At 34.0% G+C, this 14750-nt stretch overlaps 1 protein-coding gene across 3 annotated transcripts; it reads left to right on the forward strand.

Moving 5' to 3' along the window:
• Window positions 1–2887: 2887 nt before the first annotated feature.
• On the forward strand, window positions 2888–13900 carry MAP1D (methionine aminopeptidase 1D). 3 transcript variants are annotated; one of them, XM_002282024.5, is made up of 10 exons: window positions 2888–3216; window positions 3483–3552; window positions 4195–4423; window positions 4838–4999; window positions 5098–5139; window positions 6144–6215; window positions 9997–10076; window positions 10735–10832; window positions 12332–12379; window positions 13626–13900. In XM_002282024.5, exons 1-10 carry the CDS (start codon window positions 3111–3113, stop codon window positions 13769–13771), a joined length of 1053 nt encoding a protein of 350 aa, XP_002282060.1. In that variant the 5' UTR covers window positions 2888–3110; the 3' UTR covers window positions 13772–13900. The 3 variants fall into 3 exon arrangements, with proteins under 3 accessions (XP_002282060.1, XP_059594673.1, XP_010652819.1); XM_059738690.1 differs by lacking the exon at window positions 13626–13900 and having other exon boundaries at window positions 2981–3216; window positions 12332–13519; XM_010654517.3 differs by lacking the exon at window positions 3483–3552 and having other exon boundaries at window positions 3098–3216.
• The last annotated feature ends 850 nt before the right edge of the window (window positions 13901–14750 follow it).

A 14750-nucleotide genomic window follows, 5' to 3' on the forward strand; every position in this document is an offset into this window, starting at 1 on the left:
AGAGAGTTTATTTATATTCAAATCTTATTTCCTTGATTAGTTAATAGTAATAATTTATTGCTTTGTTTGTGTTTATTGTTTAAACATTTACCAGGATTCAACCTTTTTTTTTTGGCAGGTAGTTGCTCTAGTCACTTCCTCAAGATCTCCAATCATTAATTATCAAAAAAATATTAACTACAATAATCATCTTGTATAATTTAGCTGGTCAAAATTGCATTCTTCTGACTTAGCCACAGAAAATATATTTTAATTTTGTCTTTGTTACATTGAAGGTCAAAATAGGCTAATTCATAATTTTGAACATGACCTAGGATTTTAATTAAATTATAATTATTTTTATTAGTCATCAATTATAAATAATCATGGTATTATGACATGTTTAACTTATATGTAACATGATTTGTAGTATAAGATTAGATTAAATGTAATTTAATCTTTAAATATTTTCAATTCTTTTGATTTATTAAGATTAAATATAATAAAAGTGAAATCAATACACTAAAAAAGACAAAAAATTTCGTTACTATTGTAACTTCAACTTTTTATTATATTTAACGAAAAATATTACTGTATAACATCCGAAGTATAATTATCGAATGTAAGATGAACTACTTGGTAAGATGACAAAGACTAATTTCTTTTGAAAAGAGTCATTCTTTAAATATTTTGAGTAGCTCAAAACTAGCATCAACTCCATTTTCCATTCTTTATTGCGATTGAAATACCCTCAATAATCTTGAAGGTGTCACTAAGATGGACTACTTGGCAAGATAACAAAAACTAGTATCTACAAAGGTGTCACTTTGAGTAACTCAAAACTAACACTAAGTCCATTTTCCATTCTTCGTTATGATTGGAACATCCTTCAATAATCTTGAAGGTATCACATTTTGATCCTAAATAAAAATACCCCTTGGGACAATTGGAATTAGTAAATAAATAATATCCTCCAAACCCATGACCAAATTATACTTGAGGGTGAAGAAACACAAACCATCAAAATGTGATAAACATTTTAGTGGTAGTAAACTAGATGAACTCTAATAAAATTGAAAAAACCTTGAATAATAGTAATGAGAGTGGTAGCTTATGAATGATATGAAACTATTGAGAGATGAAAGAAATCCCGTATTGAGCTAACCTATGAGTACTCCTTGACTAAATTGATGGGGTTGGAAAGTTAACATCAATATTCAAAACATAGAACAAGTGTTTTTAAGCCATCGAAAATTAGATAGATCATTTCTTTCATCTTCTGAAAGTGATGTGGATGAAGACTCTTCGTTTAAATCTTCAAATCGTCTCATTCATTTTTTTGGTGTTCCAAACTTGTAGAGGTTTTGGAGGGTTCAAAATAGTTCAACTTACTAGATATTTGTGAACAAGCCTTAAAATATCATAAAAAAAAAGTGCACATAAAAACTAAATATCTAAAAGATTCCTAAGTATTACCTATGCACTATCACATGGCGCAAGAACCCAAATTACACTATTGTCTTTAGATATAATTCAATATTTTTAAGCAATCAAGTGGTAGGAAAAATAAAGGAATAGTGCTAAAGTCAAAAGGCATAAACAAAGAGATGAATGAAAATAAAAAAGAAAAAAAAGAAAAGTTATATGCTAAAAATAAAAAAAGGAAGTTTAGGAAACCAGAGAAAAATTCAAAAAGCCCAAGGGATGTGTAAAGGTTTGAAATGACTTTGGTAAGGACACATAGTGAGTGGAAAAAATGTCACGGACAACTAGCAATGCAATTAATATGGAGAGAGAAAAATCATAATAAAAGGTATAATAAGTGGCTACATGTCACATGTAACTATTATACATGTGGAAAACAAATGAAAAAATGCCTATGTACAGTACTAAAGCAAGAAATGTAAAGCATGGGGAGCAAAATAGAATAAATTTATTTCAAGGGCAATATTTTATCAAGTTGTAAATTTGGTTTAATGGCTAGAACTTTTTTTCCCTTTAAATCTCAAGGTAATAGAATTTTTTTTTTCAAGGGGCCACTTGCCCTTTTTGAGCATATAAAAGAGAAGACAAAGGGCATTGAAAGAGCCATAATCTATCCCCTATGACCTAAATATAGCATTTTAGAAGGATTTTATTGTATATCATTGAAGGTTGAAACTCATTCATATCTTCATTGGTTTAACGTCTATCTTGTTTGGTGGTTGAAATAAAGTCATTGTTGCTTCTTTTGTGGTTATCATCCTTTGTCCCTCTTAGTGGAGAATGGAGAAATAATTTGCTTATGCTAATAAACGTATATGTAGAAAGTAACATGTTGTCATTGCATGAGGACCATCAATATATATTTGTTAACGGTTTTCGAATCCCTAATGAAACCCATGTGTCAATGACCCATTGGTTGGTTCTTGGCTATATATAATTGATTAGCTTGAAACTAATGCCAAGGGAGAAATCCATTACTTAGACCATTCCCTACCTTTTTATTTCTTATTCATTCTCTTCCACTATTAAGTGCTAACTTAACCTTTCGAGAGGGATCCAATGAATCAACCTTATACGACATTTTTCTTTGTTTGCAAGAAGTAGTTCTAGTTAGTGATGGATAGAGATACTGCACTCATCAACAAAATTGCAAAGTCACAACTTTTGGGGAGAAGCTTGTTGGAACATTATTGCATCAATAGTAAACATGACTAGAATCTTAATCAAATGATAAGTATTTTTATTAGTCATCTATTATTATAAATGATCTTGCGATTATGACATTTTTACTTTGGTACAACATAGTTTATAGTATGAGACCAAATTAAGGATGATATAATTTATAATTTTTTTCAATTTTATTGATTTATTAGTATTATTGTGATTAGAGTTACATCTCAGATGAATCCCAGTGTTCAGGAGGGTTTTTGGGTTGCTTAAGTTAAAAGCAAGTCAATCTAACTTTGGGCTGGGCCTGGCCCTTTTAAAACTCTAGCCCAAGCGCAAAGTCCGGAGTCGGAGCAAGGCTAAAACGGTGCGTTTCAATATGACCGACGGAGAGGGAAAACGGCGTCGTTCTGGAAGAGAGAGGCCTGTTTAGCAAGTAGCGACGGAGGGAGAGTGTGGAGGATAAGTGAAGAGCAAGAATGGTGGGCGCTTCGTCACTGCAACCGCGACTTCTCTCTTCCTTTGTAGGAGATCGGTTTGTTCAGTCACAGAGGCCTCTTCATCAACTCTTTCGCTGCAATCCAGGTCATTTTCCTTCATTTTCTTGGATTTTTTTTCCTCACTATGCATATAATCATTTATTGCATCAGTCTTCTGAAGATTCCGAGAATCGGAGGAGTATATCCAAGAATCCTTGTGATTTATCTGCTATTTTATTTCCAGTTTTTACTTTTCGTTCAAGTGATAATTTTTTTCCTTGAAACCAGTTTTTATGAAATGTGCTCCCGATTTGGTTGCTTGATTCCTGACTTGAGTTTGCCTTCTTGGCTTATTTCCGTTCCTAATTGCAGGAAACAAGCATGTTTCTATGCAATTATCAAGAACTTTTTCTGGCTTAACTAATCTCCTATTCAATAGAAGGTGCACTCTGAAATAACCTATCTCTTATTCTAAAGAAGGTCCAATTTTATTTTTCTATTATTATTACTGTTAAATATTTTGGTATGCGTAGTCTTACATTTGCTCACAAAAGAGAGATAGACGCCGTCATATGCTGTTAGAAATAGCATGATGGACTCATTTCCAATACTGTGTTTGCACAATGAGTTGATTGAATTTCCGATGTCAAAGGGTTTTTGGAATTAATAGGATCCACTCCTTTGTTGAATGTGGTCTGTCAGGAGTTTTTAGTAGGGCAGATGGCTTAGCATTTTATGCAAGAAAGATGTTCATCATCTTAGATTATATTAAAAATGATTCCTATCAGTTCTTGCCATTCTCACCATCCATAAACTGAATGGAAAATGATAATTAGGATCATTTTTAAATAGCTGCCTATTGTTGGAGTGTGTTTTATCAGTCAAAGATTCAAATTGCAAGAATGATATGACTGTGGGTGTGATTCCATACTGAGTTTAACCTCAAAATAAAGCTACATGTTTGCATGCAGTAGACATGGACACATGTATTTATGTGTCTATGCATATATATAGACACTTATACACATGATATAAAGACTTGAGTGCATATATATAACAGCTTAGTATTTTTTGAAAATAGCAGAAATCTGGAGGGATTGCCAAACAGCAAGCGTAAACGTCTAAGACCCGGAAAACTTTCTCCTTGTCGACCGGTTCCAGGTCACATACTGAGGCCTTCTTATGTAACTTCTAAAAAGCCTCCTGGAATTGTGAGTGGACCAGAAGTGCATGATGAGAAGGGGATAGAATGCATGAGGAATTCTGGAAGGCTTGCAGCACAGGTCCTTGAATATGCTGGGACTTTAGTCAAGGTGACATCATAGTTGTTTCATCTCAATCTCATTCCCTCTTTCACTTCACTCCCATTGAACTTTTGGGAATGATTTTTCATTTTCCTTTTCCTTTTTGTTCTTTCCACTTTTCTCTTCTGGTGTGCTCTGGGTTGCCTGCTTTCTTTGAGTTCATGACACTTGGATTGCATAAATTGGATACAGAGTGTTGAAATTTTTTATTTTACTAGTCTTTTAGTTTTCATTGTGGCCATTGTAAACATATCTTATAACTATCAAGTTACATGTTTGATATAGCTGAAATACTAGCATCAAATTCATGTAATTAGCTAATAAGGGAAGGAAATAAGATGGAATACTGATTGCATATACATGGCTTAGGACGCAGGCACATTTCTTATGTCTGAAAATTTTAATTGTTGCTTCAATTGGCAGCCAGGCATAAAGACGGATGAAATTGACGAAGCAGTTCACCAAATGATTATTGATAATGGTGCGTACCCTTCCCCCCTAGGCTATGGTGGATTTCCAAAGAGCGTCTGCACATCAGTGAATGAATGCATTTGCCATGGAATACCAGATTCCCGTCCACTTGAGGTCTATTTTACTTAAGGACTTAGATTTCTTGAGCCAGTGTGGTTAAGTCATTGTGTTTTTAAGTAGTCAAATCACTTATACAAAATTGTCATTTGCAGGATGGCGATATAATCAATATTGATGTTACCGTTTATCTAAATGTAAGCATTTCTGGTTCTTGTCTTTTTCGAGCATAGTGAATTTAAATTAAATGAAAAGGTCTATTTGATTCTGACTCTAAATAACTTATGGGTGTCCATGTGAAGTTCATACCTTTTTTCTTCTTGTTGTCTGGATGATTTCATTATATGTTTGTATAACTTGGTTTTTGTGCTCAGATAATCTTTTCAAGTTTGTTCATTAATTTGGAGTATTGCTATTCCTCTATGTACATCTTGGGTTACTTTCTTGGTTAATACTGTTCTTTGTCATAAATTATGCACAGCTATTCTTGCCTCATTTACTGTGTCTAAACAATGGTTTCTGTTGTTGTCCTTTTTATGAGTACATGAATTTTAGTATAGGATGCATAGGACATGGGTAGAAGGCCTAGGAGTGGGAGAAGATAACAAAAACCTTAACCATTATGATTGTTTACTGAACTGGCGGAGTTCCTTCTTATATTCCATAGAGAAAAGTAAAAAATTATTAGCATAATTTTCTTGCTTATTTTAACTTCATTTCCAAAAAATATCATTTAACAGGTCATATTGCTCAGTTCATGTGTCTAATCGATTTGCCCTTTGTCACTGTTTTTGTCATGTTAAGCTCTTTTATTTTTTTTATTTTTTAAAATTAATTCCTATTCTGGAATACTTGGTTTTTTTTTCTCTTTTATTCTCCAGAAGGTTCTAAAATTTTTCATATTTTGTGTTGTTTCTGTTTTAAGAAAGAAAAACTTGCAGCCTCTTTCCTGTATGGAGTCTTGTTTTATGCAAGAGTAGGGTCTGAACCTCTAATTTCTCCCTTGAGCAGCTGGTGACATTTTCTTTTTTCATCATATGTGATGCATGTGCAGTTTACAATAGTAATGGTTTATTGGTCTACCTGCTTATATATTTTTTGCACATTTTTTTTCATTAAAGAATTAACTTTACATATATTCTGCAGCTTGCCATTTTAAGCTGTATTGCATTCATTCATGCAACCTGATTGTCTTATGCAGGGTTATCATGGTGATACATCTGCAACTTTTTTTTGTGGAGATGTTGATGATAAAGCCAGAAAATTGGTAGAGGTAGTGTTCTGGAACTTTAACCTCAATAAAGTTTCATGTATCTTTTCATGTTCGTGCATTTCTTGACATAAGGCATTGATGAACACTAGATTTGTTCCATTTATAAAAATAATTTATTGGTGGGCAGCTGAATAGATGCAAATAAGCTCCTTCTTAGTTCCTCAAGAACCATTCATATGCTGTTAGCAAAGTTGGTGTATTAATGAATAAAATTATTTGCAACTCTTGTGTCAAAGACTTAGTGTTTATCATTTTTTAGAGATGCCAATCATCTGAGTTTTGATAAGCTTGGGCTTATGATCTGACCATGGGTTTGAGCTCTGTTTTAAGTGCTTGACCATGGGGAGCCAGCTGGGTTCTTTCCTAGCTCTAAGGGGCTTCGGCAAGGTGACCCTCTATCCCCATATTTGTTTATCATGGGAATGAAGGTGCTGAGTGCCCTTATTCGGAGGGCTGTGGAAGGGAGCTGCATCACTGGATGTAGAATCCAGAGGGGTAGGGGGCAGGCTGTTAGTATCTCTCACCTTCTCTTTGCGGACGACGCCATAGTTTTCTGTGAGGCTAAGAAAGAAGATATGACTTTTTTGAGCTGGACCTTATGCTGGTTTGAAGCCGCTTCAGGGCTGAGGATTAATTTGGCTAAAAGCGAAATTATTCCAGTGGGGGAGGTGGATGAGATCCTTGAGATGGCTGTGGAGTTGGGATGCAAGGTAGGTCAGCTGCCATCAACCTACCTGGGGCTGCCTCTAGGTGCGCCTAATAAAGCTGGTTACGTGTGGGATGGGGTGGAAGAACGGATGAGGTGGAAATTAGCCCTTTGGAAGCGGCAATACCTCTCTAAGGGTGGTAGAATCACCCTCATAAAGAGTACACTGGCTAGCATGCCATTATATCAACTGTCCCTATTCCGTATGCCTAAGGTAGTGGCGAGAAGACTAGAAAAATTGCAAAGAGATTTCTTGTGGGGAGGGGGAAGTACGGAAAGAAAAGCACACCTAGTCAATTGGGAGAGGGTGTGTGTGAGCAAAGAGAAGGGGGGGCTTGGCTTGAGGAAACTAGTCCATTTGAACAAAGCCCTTCTTGGAAAATGGGTATGGAGATTTGCTCGTGCCAAGGAGGAGATGTGGAAACGTGTTCTTGTGGCAAAATATGGGCAAGAGGAATTTGGGTGGAGAACTAAAAAAACAAATGGGGCGTTTGGTGTTGGGCTATGGAAGGAGATTCTGAAAGAAGCAGATTGGTGTTGGAACAATATGATTCTTAAGGTTGGAAAAGGCACCAAAATCAGGTTTTGGAAGGACCCTTGGTGTGGGGATGTGGAGCTGGCCCGGAGATTCCCTCAACTCTTCAATGTGGCTGCCCAAAAAAGTGCCACTGTGGGGGATTTATGGGACCAGAATGCTGGCCCAGGAGGCTGGAACCTAAGGTTTATTAGAGGCTTCAATGATTGGGAGCTGACCTTGGTTGACGAATTGCTTCAAATCCTAAGGAGTCAAAGAATTACCTTGGAGGAGGACTTGGCCTTATGGAAGGGGGGAAAAAATGGGAAGTTTGACGTCAAGGATGTGTATGGGCTGTTGACCAGCCATCGTACCCCTTTGTTTCCCAAAAAGGGCATTTGGGTGGAGAACGTTCCTTCCAAGTTAGCGTTTTTTGCGTGGGAAGCTACTTGGGGGAGGGTTCTTACTATTGATAGGCTTCAAAAGAGAGGATGACAGATTCCTAACCGGTGTTATTTATGTGGTAGTGATGAGGAAAATGTAAATCATCTTCTTATTCATTGTACAGTGACTAGTGTGTTGTGGGGGATGGTTCTTAGTTTGTTTGGAGCCCAGTGGGTCTTTCCAGAAACTGTAAAGGAGGCGATTATCAGCTGGAAGGGTTCTTTTGTGAGCAAAAAGAGGAAGAAAATTTGGAGATCCATACCGTTATTTATTTTTTGGACGGTGTGGAAGGAAAGGAATAGATTAGCATTTAGGGGGGAGGGAGTTAGCTATACAGAAAATTAAGTATTCTTTTGTTTGTAATATGTGGGGGTGGGCAAAATTGTATAATGGTGCGGAGTCTCGTTCCCTTATAGGTTTCCTGGAGTGGATAGCCTCCAGTTGAGGGCTGGTGGGTTTTTGTTGTTTTTTGGTCCTTTGTTGTGAGGCCTTCGTCGCCTCGTATACTCCCTGTATGCTTTGCGGCGTTTTGCCTTTGCTAATATATGTGTGTTTACTTATCAAAAAAAAAAAATAGTTGGAACTTAGATAGATCAGTTTTCTTACAAGATGGAAAAATTGAAATTTACTGTTGCAAACCTAACTTTGAATCTTTAATATCTCTTCTAATTCCAGTGAAAGATTTCTTTGATGTTTTTATGTTTGTTCCAATTTGTGGGTAACTAAATTATCATAGAGCTACTTGACAAGGACACTCCACTTTTCACCATTTCTATTTTTTTTCCTTTTCCTTTTTGATAAGAAAATGAATTTATTGAAGGAGAAAGAGAACCATGGAGGACAAGGCATCATTAAGAAACAAGAGCAAGACAATGGCAACCATTGATGGAAAACAAAAGGGCTAAAATCCCTGCTCAAGTTATTTCTTGAATTTTGGACAACTCTTTTATTCATTTTTGTCCATAAATTGCATCTGATTTGAAGGGTTTTTTTCCCTTCTCCCCTTGGAGGCTCTATTTGCTCACTAGGATGGTATCCATACTCATCAAACAACTATATGACCCAAACCTCCCAAGCTTTCAAACTGTAATTAACATTGTACCGTGCTACCAAATGTACGCCCATTTTATTTGATCAAGCTGAGCATGAATTTCTTTTTCTCTCTATATGAACTTAAGGCTTCATTTACATAATATAAAGTACTTGAGAAAGGAAAACATAGGAACGGATATCAAATTCACTTGTTGGTTATCTGTGGAAAATACAATATATAATGAAAATTATTTAAAAACTTATATATCTTTATTTTTATATCCTTCATTCTTTACATAAAAAAGGAGTAATATGGGAGAACTATGGTAAAAAAGAAAAGTGGCTGAGCTTAAACTTATTTTTATTTCATTCGCTTTTTTATTTCCTTCCTTTTTTATTTTTCTTCTTTATTTTTTCCTTTCATAATTTCCCTCAAACTTTTCATGATCCAAGGGAGCCAGGGGCCTTATACTCTGTACTACTCTGTCTAGAAAGCTGTGCTAGACTAGCTGTTGCCATGATTTAATCTAACTATGAAAATAATTGGAATGATACATTAGGTGGCCATAAATTTGTATCAGCTGCAGACTTTTGAAGACCATTACCATTTCATAAATCCCTCTTTCTCTTATTCAGTGTGCTCAAGCAAACAGGGGCAGACTGTTACTCTAAATATAATCTAATTGAGGATTATCATTGGAATTAACTTACTAAAAAGGGAAAAACAAAAAAGGATTTGCCATAATTGCCTTGAATAGACCCGATAAAAAGATTCTATCTTGATTCCATTGACTTTCGATCTTAGATTGGTTGGACATTGAAGCCATAGGAGCTCTATATGCTAAAAAATATGATTTGGGAATTAAATGTTTGGTTTGTCAATCGTTCAATTTCTTTGTAGTTGTTGTTATAGGGTTCTTTCTACTTGGCACACCTTCTAGCCTAGTTTTCCTCATACACTCACTGATAATTTTAGTAACTTTATGTCATTGTTATCTATTGTAATGGTGACTGTGGAAGAATTAATTAATTATTCCTTTATTCAATTATGCTCATGAGAATGGTGTGTTGTATCCATGCCTTAGGTAACCAAAGAATGCCTAGACAAAGCAATATCAATATGTGCACCTGGGGTGGAGTTCAAGAAAATTGGAAAAACCATACAGTAAGCATTTAACTATAGTTTTTGCTTTCTGTTCTGCAGTTCCCTTCTGTTTCCTTTGCTGGGAAAAAGTGTGGTTACATTAATAAATGCAATTTTGGGAATCGGAGGGGCCAGTCTGGCAGCGGAAATGAAAATGTTTTTTTTTTTCAGCAACATTTCTTGAAAACAAGGAACACGTTTATTTTTACTTTCAGATTATTTTCGATTGTTAAATTGTGTACTTTTTTTGGAAGTGCAAAAAAACGTCTTTTAACAATGATCTTTTTTCAGAAAATGTTTTCAAAAATGGATTTTAAAATTGTTTTACAAACATGTGTTTATGTGTCATTTTTATTTTTTCCAGTTCTAAAAAACCAGAAAGCAGTTTTCATTTTTGCTGCCAAACAGCCCAATAGGTTTCTTTTTTTGCCATTTTCTTTTTCTGCATCTACTGCCTTCTGTTTAACCAACTCTTCTGGTTACCAATTACAGTACAACGTTCTCTTGGTCTTGGCTGTCTTGACTCTAGATGTTGAAAAACAACGATATTCTCATTTTAATGTCTGTTATTGGTTAAAGGCAGCATCAATAACTTACAGCTTGCATATGAATATATATGAATGTTTGGTTCCAGTTTAATTCTTTTTTTTTTTTTTACAATTAATGTTCTCTTTTGAAGTGACCATGCAGATAAACATCGTTATGGTGTTGTGCGAATGTTTGTTGGGCATGGAGTTGGACGTGTTTTTCATGCCGATCCAGTTATCCTACACTACAGTAATTATCCTAACTTACACAATATCATTCCTGTTTGTGCCATATACTTCTGTGTTAGGCTATAGTTCAATCTCATTCATATGTTGGTTGTTTTCTTCTCCTTCATTCATTAAATTTCTTGGGTTTTAGGTGGTTGTATTCAATGTTCAATGGTTGGACTGGTGGTTGAAATATGATATTAGCATGACATTGTAAATATATAATTAATATATTGTAAGATTAAAAATAATTATAAGAAGTTAAAATTATATATAAATAATTAAAAAACTTAAAATATTTCATCATCTTATATTTAATATTATCATATTTTAATAAATAACTAATTTATTATATTTAATTGTTGAGAAGATATATCATCTATCAAAGAATGGAATAAAATTTCATTATTTATTTTACTTACATTTTGTTAGTTTTATACTTATCATTTTCATTAGTATTTAATTAATTTGATATTTTATCATTTTGTTATCTTGGTACAAATATTTGTTGAAATATATTTATTATAAATAACTGATGTAACAAAAGACAGCTTTGGCCTGGTGGTAAACCAGTAAACCAGCTTCAATGATTTGGAGAAGGCTCAGGTTCGAGCCCCCTCACCTGCTTCTGTTTGAGAATACAAGGGGGCAAACTGCCGGTCCAGTTAGTCGGTTCTCCAGTTCAATTGGTCGGTTTGCTGGTAGATTCTAAAAATGACCCAATAAGTGAACTGAACCAGAGACATGACCAGTTGGCGGTTTAACTGATCTGACTGGCTGGTACAGTATGGTTTCAAAAGCATTGGTTGTATTTATTATTGCTAACAAATCTCTTTGTGGTTAACCAATGTGGTAGATTTTTTTATTTTTTATTTTTTATTTTTTATTTATTTATTTTTCCCATTGGGATTCAAACCTGAAACCTCCCACAAACTCTCCCCATTCCTTTACTACTTGAGCTAGGCCAGGCGTAGTAGATTCTTGAACCACTGATCTCATGAAGCTTCAGTTCATCAAATACTGGAGCCTTGTACACAAATTCTGCATTCAATTGCCAGATTTCTAACTAGGGGTCAAGCTAATTGTTTTGGATGCCCCAACTTGGCATGGTTCAGGGCGGTTAGGTCAAAACATGTTGCAGGAATCTCCTTGCTTCCTGCAGTCTGTGACATGGCACCTGTCTCATGAGATGTATGGATGAACAACCTGTTCTAAAGAAGGGGCCATATGTTATTGTGATTGCATGGTACATCTTAATGGGAGGCACCCAAGCTAACAGACACCTACCTATGTAGGAAGTTTGAAAATATCGTCTTATCTGACAGTATCGATATACAAAAATATATGCATGTATATTGTGATCTCTTCAAGTGAAAAAATTAGAAATTGCTCCTCCTCAATATATGCCCCTTCCCTCTCTCCCTCTCTCTCCCCTCATGCATAAATATGTATATACACATATTCTGTCAAAATTCCATTAAATTCTGCATGACATGACTATTTTTTTTTGGTTCTTTCTAGGGAACAATGATGGTGGACACATGGTGTTGAATCAAACCTTCACTATTGGTAATGCATTTTCTTTCTTGAACTTTACTTCATTTAAACTATCATGCTTAGGAATATATATTTCTTTTCATTTAAATTGTATGAGCACTTTTTTGATGAAAAACCTGGCATGTACATGTCTCAAATCCACAGTTGGCCTAGTTGAAGTGATTTGGTAGCTCAAATAACTAAGGAAATGCTAAACAACACAACCTAATATGACAATCAAAAGCCAAAGACAAAAAACGTTTAATCAATTTGTTGAGAGCTTAGACAATTTGTTTTTGTTTCTTTAATTTTTCTTGACACCCTGCAAAGTCAACTTAGATTCATGTTCTGTTTTACCATATGTTCATGATGACACCACTAAAAATTATTCTCGGATCTGTTCAGATATCTTACACGAGAATAGTATAAAGTAAGTATATTCTCACTTATAGTTCAAAACCCAACATCAAAGTTAGTTCAGTTTGTGTGTTAAACTTGAATCTTGGCAAAGTTGCAGAAAATTTTTACTCACAAATTTTAGTCTGTGGATGGTATGGGAGTATCATGGTTTTCTGTGTTTACTCGGATCAATGATATTTCCATTAAAGTGATTCCTCAAATGTGCATATATGACATGCTTCTTTAAGATGATAGAAAGCAGCAATTATAGTGGTGGAGAAATAATTGTTCTTTTATGAGTGCATTACCTACATCCATGTTAGTTCATTTTTCATAGTTGCTGTTTGTTATGGGCGAATCAAAAGGAACAAGGATAGAGGGGAATAATGACAAATTCCTTTTGTTGATTGGTCGGTTTTCCTTGACCCTTCATGGAGGAAGGAATGGTATTTGTTGAGTGAGAAATATTACTCTACCTTCTAGAGCAGGGCTCTTGAGGCCGCTTCTTCTCAATACTAAAAAGGAAACTGAGTACATGAATGTAATTTTCATTCCATAATACAAGGAATCAGAGGGAGAATTGGACTTCTGAACAACGCATCTAGAGTTCACACATATTGGTGACATCCGCACAAGCACAGCCATAATAAGAATATCGTAGAATATTACTCGAATTGTTCAGATTTACAATTTTCTTGGTATTGTGATCTCTATTCCCTTGAGGGTGTTTGAAGCTATTCCATATATACAATCACAGAGGCTCTGTTCTGGGCTTCTATAATTCTATTCAAACTGTTGGATCATGCCTGTTTCTATTATTATTCTCATGTGTATTCATGACTGAACAATGTATCTCTTTACACTCTGCTTAAATTTGCAGAACCGATGCTGACAATCGGTAGCATTAATCCTATAATGTGGGATGACAACTGGACAGTCGTCACAGAAGATGGAAGCCTCTCAGCACAGTTCGAGCACACCATCCTGATAACGGAGAATGGAGCCGAGATACTAACCCAGTGTTGAATGTGCCATTGCACCTGTACATCTCCAATTCCATTTGGGGAATAACTGTTGTTTCTATAATTAATTTTTGCGACCGCCATAAGAAATGGTTTATTCATTATTCTCAATCTGAAATATATTATTTATTAATTTTTTTGTATTTCTTTCATATTTAAAACATAAGATATAAATATCACATATATCATAAATTATTTTTATATATTGAATAATATAATATAAAAAATAAAATTTAAATTTTAAATATTTTAATAAAAAATATTATTAAACATAAAAAATAATTTCATATTTTTTTAATAATAAATAATTGAATGCAATATAATTTTTATTTTAAATAGATAAAAATTATATTGTTTTGGGTAGATTGAAAGGAAGGGACCACTTCTCTTCCATGTTTTTCTCTTAAAACATTGTACTTGGTTGGGGGAAAATCTGAGGGAAAAGAAAACAGAAATAAAAGTGGGAGGAGAGTGAAAAATAGATTCAAAGATAAGAAATTATTTTTATATATATATTTTTAAATTCATTTAACTCATTTTCCTTAATTATATAAGGACTAAGAAAATGTTTGGTTTCTAGAAAGTATTAAAAAAAAGAAAAAAATGTCAAAGAAAATAATTTTTTCATGGTTTCAATATGGAAAATATAAAAGAAAATTAAATATAATTAAAATTAGTTAGAAATTTATATATTTTAAAATTATTTTAAATTATTGTATAAAATAATTTATTGATTTTAAATATATATTTTATTTTATTTTACTTTTTCTTTCATTTTACTTTTTTATTTATTTATATTTTTTCCCTATTAATTTCCTTCATTTTTTTTAGAACCAAACACAACCTAAATAATTTTAAAATGCAAAAATTTCTAATTAAATTTAATTATATTTTATTTTCTTTCATATTTTTCATAATGAAATCAAATTATTTTTTTCTAATATTTTTTTTTTTTAGGATTTTCCAGAAACCAAACATAGCCT

This window comes from Vitis vinifera, chromosome 7 (genome assembly GCF_030704535.1).
Source record: "Vitis vinifera cultivar Pinot Noir 40024 chromosome 7, ASM3070453v1".
NCBI classification, from domain to species: Eukaryota; Viridiplantae; Streptophyta; class Magnoliopsida; order Vitales; family Vitaceae; genus Vitis; species Vitis vinifera.